General features: G+C 44.0%; 1 protein-coding gene across 2 annotated transcripts in view; it reads right to left on the bottom strand.

Moving 5' to 3' along the window:
• Positions 1-1,881: 1,881 nt before the first annotated feature.
• The window catches only part of SNX4 (sorting nexin 4), a 480,207-nt gene continuing 470,338 nt past the window's right edge, over positions 1,882-11,750 (bottom strand). For both annotated transcript variants that reach the window (XM_078682437.1, XM_078682436.1), the window contains one exon: positions 1,882-9,421. In XM_078682437.1, coding sequence (XP_078538563.1) covers positions 9,374-9,421 — 48 coding nt within the window. In that variant the 3' untranslated portion in view covers positions 1,882-9,373. The remainder of the gene's footprint in view (positions 9,422-11,750) is intronic.

The raw sequence follows: 11,750 nt of genomic DNA, 5'->3' as shown, positions 1-11,750 counted from the left end.
GTTTGCCAGAAGCGTCTATTAGCTTGGATTCTTTATCTGGGGGAGGAGGGTCCCTAGAGGTTTGGGAATTAGCTCGCTTACGAGCACTGGACACCACCGCTGATTCTAGTAGTAACTGACCTTTAATAAATACAGATCTGTTGGGGGAGAGTCAAGATGTGTGCTTGCACAGGATCTTTAAAATTTTCGTCAGAGTGTCTCATCATACCATTAAGCATATGGAGTGTTTAAGAGGCAGTTTAGTGTGATTATGTCCTGTATCTAGGTTAATAGAAAGTCTCTTTTGTTTGGGATCCAATTTGGGAGGGACAATGTCCTAATTTGGATCTGAAGGGACATCTGTCGATTTCAGCACAGACAATTTCGATGCTGAGATGGAATAACATTTGGATGCGGAAGGTTTTGGCTTCGAAGGCTGTTTCTTTTTCGGAGTGGAGAGTTTTCACTTAGAGCCGGATTTGGGCTTCGAACCGGAGAGGTTTGGTTCCAAAGAGCATTTGGGTCAACTCGATCCAAAGCTAGAGGCTTGACTGTGTGTTTCGGAGCCGAGCCGTAAGGAGGGGCGTCGGAAACATTGTCTCGGTGCCGACCTTGGCCAGAGGTGGTGCCTAAGCCTTAGATTTTTTGGGTGTGGGTAGATGGGGCGAGGGGTTTTCAGTACTCACGTCACCATGTGCCTGCGGAATTTCGTCGAGGTCTATATCGAGCTCCGAGTCCGACTCCGGCACGGAGAAGCCCTCTTGCTCCTCCACAGTTGATGAATCAATTTCTTATTACTCGGACTCTTCACCGAAGCTATCCCGCGTGTACTCAATATTTTGATGCTGTGTTTCTCGACGTCGAGCACGACGATCGCAAAGGGTTTTCTTCGATTGAAATGATTTGCAAGTGTTGCAGTCTTCTTCTTTGTGCTCTGGAGACCAGCACAAGTTACACACCTGGTGTGAGTCGGTGCACAGATACTTTGCATGGCACCGAGGACAGAATCTGAACGGAGTCTGTTCCATCGACAAAAAGCTGGACCGGCGTGGTTAGGCCTGAAGGCCGCCCACAAATTTTTCCGAATTAAATGGAGATTTTGCTGACCAAAACGATACGTGGAGAAGTGGGAAACGTGTATGAAACAAAACTGTAGCAGGTGGAGTGGATTGCACACCGAGGGGAACCCGAAGGCCGGCTTCGAACCAGAGCACAGCAATACATGTTCAAACCGAATGGCGGATAAAAACAATCTGACAGAGTAGATGCCCATGCGCACCATCACCGAAAGGAGAAGTCACCTTACCTTGTGAAAGGAAAGATTTCTTCGAAGAAAAAACAACTTGCAAATATCCAACACTAGATGGCAGGAGTATGCAAAGCTCACACCTGCCTCAAATGAATATATATATATGTGTGTGTGTGTGTGTGGTCCGCCCCACTTTGTCTCTGCTGGAATCAAGCAGCCGTAATCAGATAAATTACTTAACATTTTAGTCTTAGGAGGCTCCTGTGATTGGAGGTATAACTTTCATTTCTGCTTTGCAGAATGAGCTGACCCCAAAAAAAGGGACATTTACCTAAAATTAAGAAAAGTGTCTGCACACTGGGATAACCCTCTAAAACTGGGACTGTCCAGGGAAATCTGGGACATCTGGTCAACCTAAGGAGAGGTGACTCATTTGGCGAGCCTCGAATGAGAATCCGAAAAAGAACTGTAGTCCATCACTCAGCACTAAAATGCATGTCAAACACTTATTAAAATTCACTGTAAAACTATAGAGCAGTAGAAATATAATTCGGGATAAGCAAACCATAGGCTCCTATAGTAGCAATGGCAATGCCTGTGGTATGGGTAATTAGCGTGCCATTCACAAATTAAAAAGAAAACCAGACTGAGCATACTGATAAGACTCATTTTATTAAGCATATTTGGCACACAATTTACAAGAGTATACCCTTGTCAATTTAAATACAATGAGCAAGCAAAAGGCATACCAATACTTTAGTACATTACACATGACAACAAATGAAAAAAGAGGCACCGATTTTTTTTAATCAAATAAAGTCAAAGTGCATACACATTGTTTGCTAGTGCCCTACGATATCAAATTAAGGCACCTTTTAAGAATGTTAACTGGACAGTCCACGCGCTTGCAGTCTGTTCTGGAATGTACTGTTATTTTCTGTGCTTGTGGCCCTGGCCGCGATTCAAAACAGAGTTGTTTAATTGGAATGATTTTGAAGACCTCCACAACCAATGCATGGTGTTCGATGTCTGAAAGAACGCATCTCCCTCTTCTGCACAGATAGAAAGACTCTTTCAGGAAAGGATCCTATATGAACTGATTCGAACTGTGACTAAATCTCTGGTACCTGGGAGAGGCCATAACAGAGTCATGCTCACAGAGACCATTCAAGCCCTGGCAGTGAGCAATCAAAAGAATCTTAGTAAGGAGGAGTCTCTAGAAAGTCTTGGCCCCTACCAGGCCAAATCTTTGCCTGCAAAACCACTGCTCAGCTTGATCACAAACATTTTTGAGCTTAATGAACATTAACACTGCTCAAAATTATTTTTCATTGGCCTCTACCGAATAATATTTATCTTCAGCCACACTATATGCTGCAGAAAGACGCACACGATCAGGTTACAGCAAATCATTTGATGCGTTCAATTCAATAACAATGTAAATTCAAGACACATCCAAAAAAGTTACAGATCAAACCATTTTGACACCGCATTTCTTTTTATTCATTTAGACGTGGGTTTGTGAATTGATTTAGCAAATCACACGTTTTCCTATCAAAACGGATGTATAAAAAGGAGAGGAGTAAAAATGAGTGAGATTTTCACACCTAACTAAGCAGCATGCTGCGGCTGTGCAGATTCACCAGAACGTGTATGAGACATTGCTTGCAAACATGAAGCCTTAAGACATCTCTTTCATCTAAACATTCTATGTTAGGCATTCCATGAGTGACAGCTCAATGAGGTACATGCAGTCCAATTTCTGCAAAAATGGCACATTCCTGAAAAGAAATGTTTGGTAATTTCTCCTTGACAATTATAAGTATTCCTGAATATTAGGCAGCCTCTTTAAAGTGGCCATTCATGAATGGGCACAGCGTGACGTTTACTTAAAAATACAAGAAAGCTAGTTGCAGTAGATAAATGACCAAGCAATAGATGATAGGCACAGTAAAACGACTTGTTTGACATAGGAGACGTAGTTCCTAGCTGTATATGGCATTTGCTTTTAAAAAAAATAAATAAATAGCCCCACCCGGTTTAGATCTATTCATAAGATGTGGTAAACATTCCTATTGCGGATCGTGGGCTTCTGATAAAATTACAAACCACTCAAACATCGGATCCATCTAGACAAAGGCAGGTTCGTTGAGGTGAGGGTGCAGTGGACTTGTTTCTATGGTCCGAACACTCTTATGTAGATTCGGGTCTGGAGCTAGACCCTAGAATGAGGTCACTGAGAGGAATGTCAGTGAAGGCGAATCCACAGTGAAGTAGAGGACGTGCACTGCTGCAGAAACATTCCATCTTCCGCAGGGCTCGAGGCCTGCAGAGGACGCCACTCATCCTTGAAGTGGACCCTAGCAGTTCCAAGGCAGCCATGGCAGTCAATGACTCCGAAAGGACTCGAAGAGTCAAAGAATCTAGCGTCCAACATCCAAGCCACCTCAGCATCTTGATGGTCACACTATGAGTGTGCATCACACACCAGACCCGGTCTATCATGGCAAGAAGGTACAGAACTCAACTGGCCCCTGCGAGGCAATGGCACAGTGTGTGCACAACACAATGCAAAGATATTGAGCCACATCTAGACACAAACTCAAAGGCCAAGGGCTTCTACAATATCGTAAAGGAAACCGAATCCACTCCACCAAAAGCGGCCCTGTTCGTGAGGGTCACTTAACAAAGACTTTTCTTGAAAGAAACTGCAAGTCAAACATTGTGACCACAAGCAACACGCTAACCCTCCCGGAAAATCAGCCGTCTAAAAAAAAAAAAGGACAATCAAATTATTTGCGATACTAGAAACAGGGCAAATTGAAAACGGAATTTAAAAAAAATGAAATCTAGGAATAAAAACTTCCCAAAAACAACGTGGCTAATATACTTTGTTTCTCACACCCAAAATAGAGCAGGCACAGCGAACAATAGCAGAGAAAAACCACCTGAATGATCTCCAGGGAGGCGGGCGCCATCTGCACAAGATCTCAACCGAAATAAAGAACTCAAAGGGTGCAAAGGGGCAGAAACCATAGCAACCACAAATTTGCTGAACCACCCAACTAGGACACATGGGACAAGAGCTCCGATGAAGCCACTCTACAACAAGGATGGAACCTCGCCATTCAAACGGAGGCGGAAGGCAGAGCAACTGAAAACTCGACCATACACCCAGGAGCCACAAAAGGTACTCTTCTTGGCTCAACAGACTTCAAAAGAACTGTCCTCCGAGAAACACCTTGATAGATGCAAGGTATGCCAAGCCAAGTCCAATTACGCCACCCCCACTAGCAATACTGGAAAGTAACATCTGGGCAGGGATCGACTCCCCTCTAGAGGCCAGAAACAACAGGGAACCGCAAAGCCCAGACCCCGAGGCAACACTCAAAAGACCAGGGAGCGGACCACTTGGTCTAACCAGGATGGTCACATACAACTGGGAGGTAAACAGCCCTTGTCAAAGGGATATGGGCAATGACCCGCCTCTCAATTCATACACCAAAGGGGGCTAAAAGATCTGAGAAGGGCCAACTGGCCTGGGGTGAACACCTCAGGCTGCCCACTCCTAGCTGATCAACAAAGGGCCCAGACCCCGACTAGGACAACACAAGCTAGGCAGGAAAAAAAGAAAACGTTGCCGGTCTAGAAGCACCACTTTATGTCATCCAAAATTTCGCTCATGGGGACAAGAAGAAATCCTAAACCGATGGAATCTACTGAGACTCTTAAGGCAGATCCCCTCCATAGCAGGGGTCTCCTCAGCTGAAATAGAATTTGTCCACTTCATCAACCCTGGCCAACATAGTGACTCAACCAGGGTTACCTGGAATTCACCAGAAATCACCCAAAAAATCATGGAAGAAAGCAAACGGTTCATGGATTGGGGAATCCTAGTTGAAATCTATCTTGAATCAGGATACCCGCAACCATTCATATGGGTAAAAAGTGCTTAGTCAGAAAAACCTAGGTCACTATCTACAATGTACTCGGTCCTTAGGAATGCAATAGGCACTTCTCCCAAGTGAAACATCCAAGAAAAAGGAGACCACCTGCCCACCAGCCCACTGGACCAACGGGGAACTGAGCCCACCATCTACAAATGGTGGTGGTTTGCAGGCGCAATCAATCGACAGCCGGCAACAGATTGATCCAAGGGACCTGGAACAAACCAGGCAGCCTCCAATCTAAGGCTCTGCTCCTGGAACATTCATGGCCTGAAGGCTAAAATCAACTATACCAACATATTGAGCTTCCTTGACACATTCTCCACAATAGAGCTCCTGGTGATCTGGGCATCAAAACCAATACCAATAACTGGATTTCCTCATGTGACCACCCCAGCCACCAGAGATGACACATCTGTGCGCTGGAAAGGTGGCCAAGGAGTATACACATCGACAGCGCTAAAGGTAAGGTGCAGACAGAAACCACAGATCAAGAGAGACTCCAGAAATTGCACTTATCTATTACAGTTGAGGGAAAGAAACAACGTTTAATGCGGAGTAATCTTTATGTGCCGCCGACGAAGAAAGACCGCATGGAGTCATCAACAAAGATAATCTACCACATCATCAGCCTAGAGGGGCAATATCAAAGCACTCCTCTGATTGTGACTTGGAGTTTTAATATGACTTTGTTAGGCCAAACCAACAGCAGCAACATCACAAAGGCCAGGAACAAGAGTGGGCCATCCCAATACAAACCTAGCTCAACACAGCAAGAAAGGAACAGCTGGGCCTTTCCCTGCCTGGGAAACTAGAGCACCTGGGGCTACGTGCTCTTAATGGCCGTATTAAAGGTGACATTCCTTCAGCCCTCTCGTTTCACTCTTAATCAGGAAGTTCACTAATAGATCACACTTTGGTGTCTCTCTCACTACTACGTACCACGTACAAAATGGGCCTTACCAGAGAGTGACCACCTCCTTCAGGAGCTGGACCTGGGAATGCTCCCAATTGAAAACAAGAATACAAGCAAAGTAGCCGGGACCACACATTCAATCAATCTCAAAAGGATTGAATGGTTATCCAACACAATTGAGAATCTGGAACAGGAGGCAACTAAGCACCAGCAAAGAGCGAAACATTCCAAGGGCACAAATGATAAATGTGTAGAATTACCAACCACTTTCGCAAAGCAGTTCTGCACAAAAGTAAAAACTAGGGGCAGGCAATCAAGATAATTTCAACCAGATCAGCCACAACCGTTACAAAACAAGACAGCCAAAGTAAGGACCTAAAATGGAAAGTGAATAATGCCCTGCGAGCAGTCCATTGGAACAACTAAATCAAATCAAAGGCAGCCACTTTGAGGGTCACAAAGCAGAAATGTAGATGCACAATGTGGGCAGCCAAAAATGAAAACTGCAAGACCTTCTGAGAAAAACTCATATTTGATCTCAAACACAATTTGAGCAACTTTAGGAACACAGTCAATGGCCTAAAAACACACTTACCAGGGAGCCCGACTCCAATGTCTCAGAAGCTGAGTGGGTCATCTACCTGCAGCCTATTTGAGCCAACAACATTGCCTAGACCCAACCAGGCACAAACTGGGGCCAGAAAACCCAAGACAGGACCCAGAGCAGGGGACAGACAAGTTTGGGACCAAGGGGCGGCTCACCGCGGCACCAGGAGCAAATGGCATCCCTCAGGCTATATACAAAACCAACCCAGAAAAATGAATTGAAGCGCTAGCAGCATTCTTCAACCACACCCTTGCTGGGGAACCAATTCCACCTTCTTGGAGAGGATCCATTATCTCCCCAATCCACAAAGCAGGTAATAAACTCGAAACAGGTAACTATAGGTTGATCACCCTAATCGACAGCGAAGCTTAATATTATGCCGGGGTTCTTCTCGAGCACCTCAGAGACTGGGCAGAATCAAACTCCATCATTCCCTATACACAAACAGGGTTCTCCAAGAATGACAACAAACATAATGGACCTATCTCTTATATGTGACTCCTGCAAAACCTCAAAGCTCCCCCTCTATCTATGCTACATCGACTACCAGGCCGCCTTTGACTGGGTAGACCGGAAAAAACTATGGAAGAAACTGAAGAAATGGCAAATTGCAACAGACATCCTGAAAGCAATAGAAACTTTATACAGCAATACCTGGGTTAGGATCAGGTTTTGTAATGCTGGAAACCTCACAAGGGCCATACCTACAACAAGAGGGCTCAAACAAGGGTGTGTGCTGGCGCCAAAGCTTTCCAATGTATTTTTAGCAGACCTTCCACCAATACTCGCCTCTATCAACTTGCACGCTCCCAAACTAGGGTCGACCCACTGATCCGATCTACTATATGCGGACGACTTGGTGCTGCTATGCAGAACACAAGTGGGGATGAAGCGCCTAATGAAGGCCACCAAGGTATACGCTGATACAAATGGGATGAAAATAAATGGAAAACAAACCCAAAATCCTGATTCTTGCCACAGAGGCCGGAGGGGGAAGGTCAGCTTGGAACTAGGGGGGGAGCAGGGCAAAGAAAACAAATAGAAACAAATAGCTACAAATACCTTGGCCTCATACTAGACGGCTCCTTTAGAATACACAAAGAAGAAATCAAAAAGAAAGGACTCGCCCTCACAGCTGTCCTGGAAACCCTATCAAGGCACCTAAATGGACCATCACATTGCTCAATTCTCGAAATCACCAGAGCTAAGGTAGTTCCCACCCTGGTCTACGGCAGCGTCGCACTCCGTAGGAGAGCTATTCTGGCCCTGGATAAAGCAGTAATCCGAATACACAGGCAAATCTTGCTGCTCCCCCACAGCACCTTGCCTGCCCAAATCAGGCTTGATTTTGGGCTAACAAAGCAGTCTTACTCAAGAAGGACATCCTTTGTTACTCTTTGCTACAAACTAAAAAACTCTGAGGTACATTCCATCAATCGCTATGCATGGGTAGAGATACTAAAGAAACCACACTCGCCAGCATGTAAATATCTTAATGATACTATCGACCTACTAAGCTTGGGGAAATTATGGTCAACAACTGTAAGTCAAGATCAATTAAAATAAAAAAACTGTGTCTAAATCTTCCAAGATCCTCGCATCACTTGAAGACAGGGCTACCCTAGCCAAAATGTCACACGGCTGGGTCGTGCTAAAAAAGCTACAGAACAGGGTGAAGTACTAAATACCATAATAAAAAGGAAATGTCTGAACAGTCGACTGGGAGAACTTCTAATGCTACCGCACGGTAAGCCCTGGTTGAGGGCGCTCGGGGAAATGATGTGCAGACGATGTGGCAAGGCAACAGAAAACCTGGGCCACACCATGTGGCTCAGCGATAACACCTTCCTGTCCTGTTTCAATGCATCAGACCAGGGCTCTATTGTCAAAAGTGTCAAGTACTTACAAGGGATCGAGAAGGCCCTTAAACTGGCGGAACAATAGAGCTGGTCAAAACATACGGAACTACCCCCATGACTAACTCTTTTTTTGCCCTAATTTTACCTTCCAGCAACCTGCTTTTTCCTGAAGTATAAAAATCTTTAAACATGCACCTACGCTTCACATAGTTTGTTTCCACTCCTGGTCATTTTACCCAAGAAACTTATGAGAAAAAACTTTTTACCACTAGTCTGCTTTCCGTTTTTTATTTAATCCATTCTGGCTATTTTATTTTAAGAAATGTATCTACGGCTGCTCCTAGCTTTTTCCACATTACTTTTTTAAACTGCTATTTTTATAAGATTGTTTTTTGAATTGCTTTTATTGTAAAGATTTTAAATAATTACACAATAAACAATAAACGTAATGTCTGACTAAGTTACACTAGTGGCGGAGATGAAAATTGTCAAATCTTGTTGCTTTGGGGGCAGCTCAGATAACACGATCACTTGTGCAGTGTCAACAGAAACAAAACTGGTACTATATAAGAGTAGCATTGCAAGAAGGCATATGGAACTGAAGGGTGGCAACATTATACCCAGAGGCACGAGCCTCATGGGATGTAGCTAAATGGTAACCTTTCCAGTACAGGTTTTTGTGCCACTCTGCACTTTGCCAAAAGTATTTGCCTCACTGCAAATCCGGATGTATAAAGTTCCTCTTCGTACAGAAGTGTGTGCGCTTGTGCTACTTGTCTCTGGCACTTGGCTGAGTAGGTACTGGTCTTGGCACGCTCACATCTTGCTGAAGCATTCCTTCGCATTGGTCCAAACTTGGATTCCCTGAAAAAGAGAAAGTGGGCAGAGTTTAAGAAAGACAGTACCAACAAGTGGTTGACTAAGGACTATAGAAAGGATCATACTTAACAGTAAAAACTCAAGTAAACCAATCTGGGGCGCCACTCGTCCCTAAATGCTGCTTAGTTCTGCATGACATTTCTGCAAGTATTAGTGAGGTAGCTTAGCGTTAGAATCGTGCAAAATGTGATACCAACATGACATTCTGCACAGGGCTTAATAATAAGGTAAAAAATAGCGAAGCTATAGACCCCAAAAACTGTATGGCTACTTTGTCCCTTTAACGTCATAAAAGAAAATGGCCATCGCTATTATATGGTTAGCGATTATGAATCTAATGTTAGGCATCCATCACATAATTTCACATGTTTTTCTTTTCGGGAATGTCAAAAGTGGTACAAATTCTTCATTTTAGTTGACCCCTAATGAAATGTAAGAAATGTTTGAAGGATCCAGTAAGTAAATGCCTTATGATGTAAATAATAAAGTATGTTGTACTGCCCTTGTATAGTTCTTAACCACTTCTTTGTCTTTTAAAACAGGAGACCATAACATTAAGAATCACAGTTTTCAAATTCACATCAGCCTGCAATATCTTGGTTGCAGAAGACTCTCTAAAGCACGGTCCAGTGGACAAATACAAGTATCTTTTTTTCTTTAGGAAATGGTACACATGAAGGCTTGCTCTGGAATAAAGCACTGATTTGCAAATACTCCTTGTAGGAGAAACAGCTACTGAAGATGAAGAATAAATGTGTCCTAAATAGCTTCAAACATTTGTAAAACACTGGAATCCCACCAGATCGAGGACCCAAACTTGCCAGTTGCTATGCAAGCCTCCATAAAGAACAGGGAAAACCCATAAAATAAAATCGCCCAACATTTCCCATGACCGGAGTGAGGTATATTGCATATGTGCATGTTCCATAAGCTTTTACTTTTTTTTTTTAATTCAAATTTAAAGCTTATCTTGGAAAGCAAATTGGCATTCAATATCTATGTAGGTTTTAGGAAATAAAGTGAGGGAGTGAATGTACAGATGAATAAAAGAAAAAGTTGTAGCAGCTAATGGCTATGAGCAACATATTTACACACATTCCAAATCAGTACCTTTTCTTACAAGGTTTTCTATCAAGCTCTCGTGTAATTGACACCAGACCACAAAGTCACAGTCCTCCTTCTAAATACAGTTAGCACTTCGCCATCCCGCCCCCACACAGCCCACACCAAGTCACGTAGGTGGGCAAAGAAACTCGGAAGAGAACTACATCTTAAAGAATGGGGGGGAGGTACACTTTAGAGCCCAACACACTGCGTGGAACACGGCTAGCATGGAGACAGACACTAAAATTGCAACATATTGGTACCTGACTCCGGTGCGCCTTAACAGGGGTAATCCAGGGCGTAGTCCTGATTGTTGGTGGGGATGTGGTCTGCCAGGCACGCTTATATACATACTCGGGGAATGTCCTCAGATTGCATCATACTGGACACAGATATTCAGATCCCCCGTTTCCAGCCTATACAGTCTTTGGCCTACCCAATCCACTGACTTTCCCACTTAAATCTCGAAAGGTAGGCAGATGGGGTTAGCACTCAGACCAGAGCTCCAGAATATTCTCACGCACTGGGGGTCTGCTATTATTCCTACACATCTCGGTTGGCTCCATAACCTATGGTATATACTAGGGATGGAAAGGATGTCCGCCACCCTCACAACAGCCAAGGTCTCGTTCTGTGAAATATGGCATCCCTTTCTCAGTCTCATGGCCACAGAATTCAGAGAGCTTACCTGTCCGAAATATCTGCGCATCCTCCGGCTGAGAAGGAGTAGTACATGCCGCAAGTATAGGCGGAGAGATATATCTACACCGCCCTTCAAAATAAGACCAAACACCTTTGCATTGAGTACTGGCGGGGAGGGATGAGAGGGGGAAGGGTTTGCTTTTTGGTCCTTTTTCACTGTTTTGGTCTGTTATCTGGTAAAACTCACATGCTAAGTTAAGAGAGAACTGCAATGGAGACTTGCATACAGTTTGTGAATGCTGGATACGATGGTTTACATTCTGTACCCCATTGTCTTGATGCATGTGAATAATAATAATAATACAAAAGATTTAAACCATAAATACGGTTAGCATCATACATCGTGCATAGTGGAAACATTGATATCTGAAACACCAGAACAACTGACTCAACTAAAGAGGAGTGCTCAGCTCCCAGAGCCCTTTGGTGCACCCCGCTTCCCCATCGTGGATTGACTCCTGGGAGCCAGATGACAAAAACCAGGAAAACAAGGTAAATAAATCGGCAC

The sequence above is a fragment of the Lissotriton helveticus genome, chromosome 3_1 (genome assembly GCF_964261635.1).
Source record: "Lissotriton helveticus chromosome 3_1, aLisHel1.1, whole genome shotgun sequence".
Classification (NCBI taxonomy): domain Eukaryota; kingdom Metazoa; phylum Chordata; class Amphibia; order Caudata; family Salamandridae; genus Lissotriton; species Lissotriton helveticus.
Note: the sequence above shows the minus strand (reverse complement) of the source record. Positions and strands in the feature narration are given on the sequence as shown.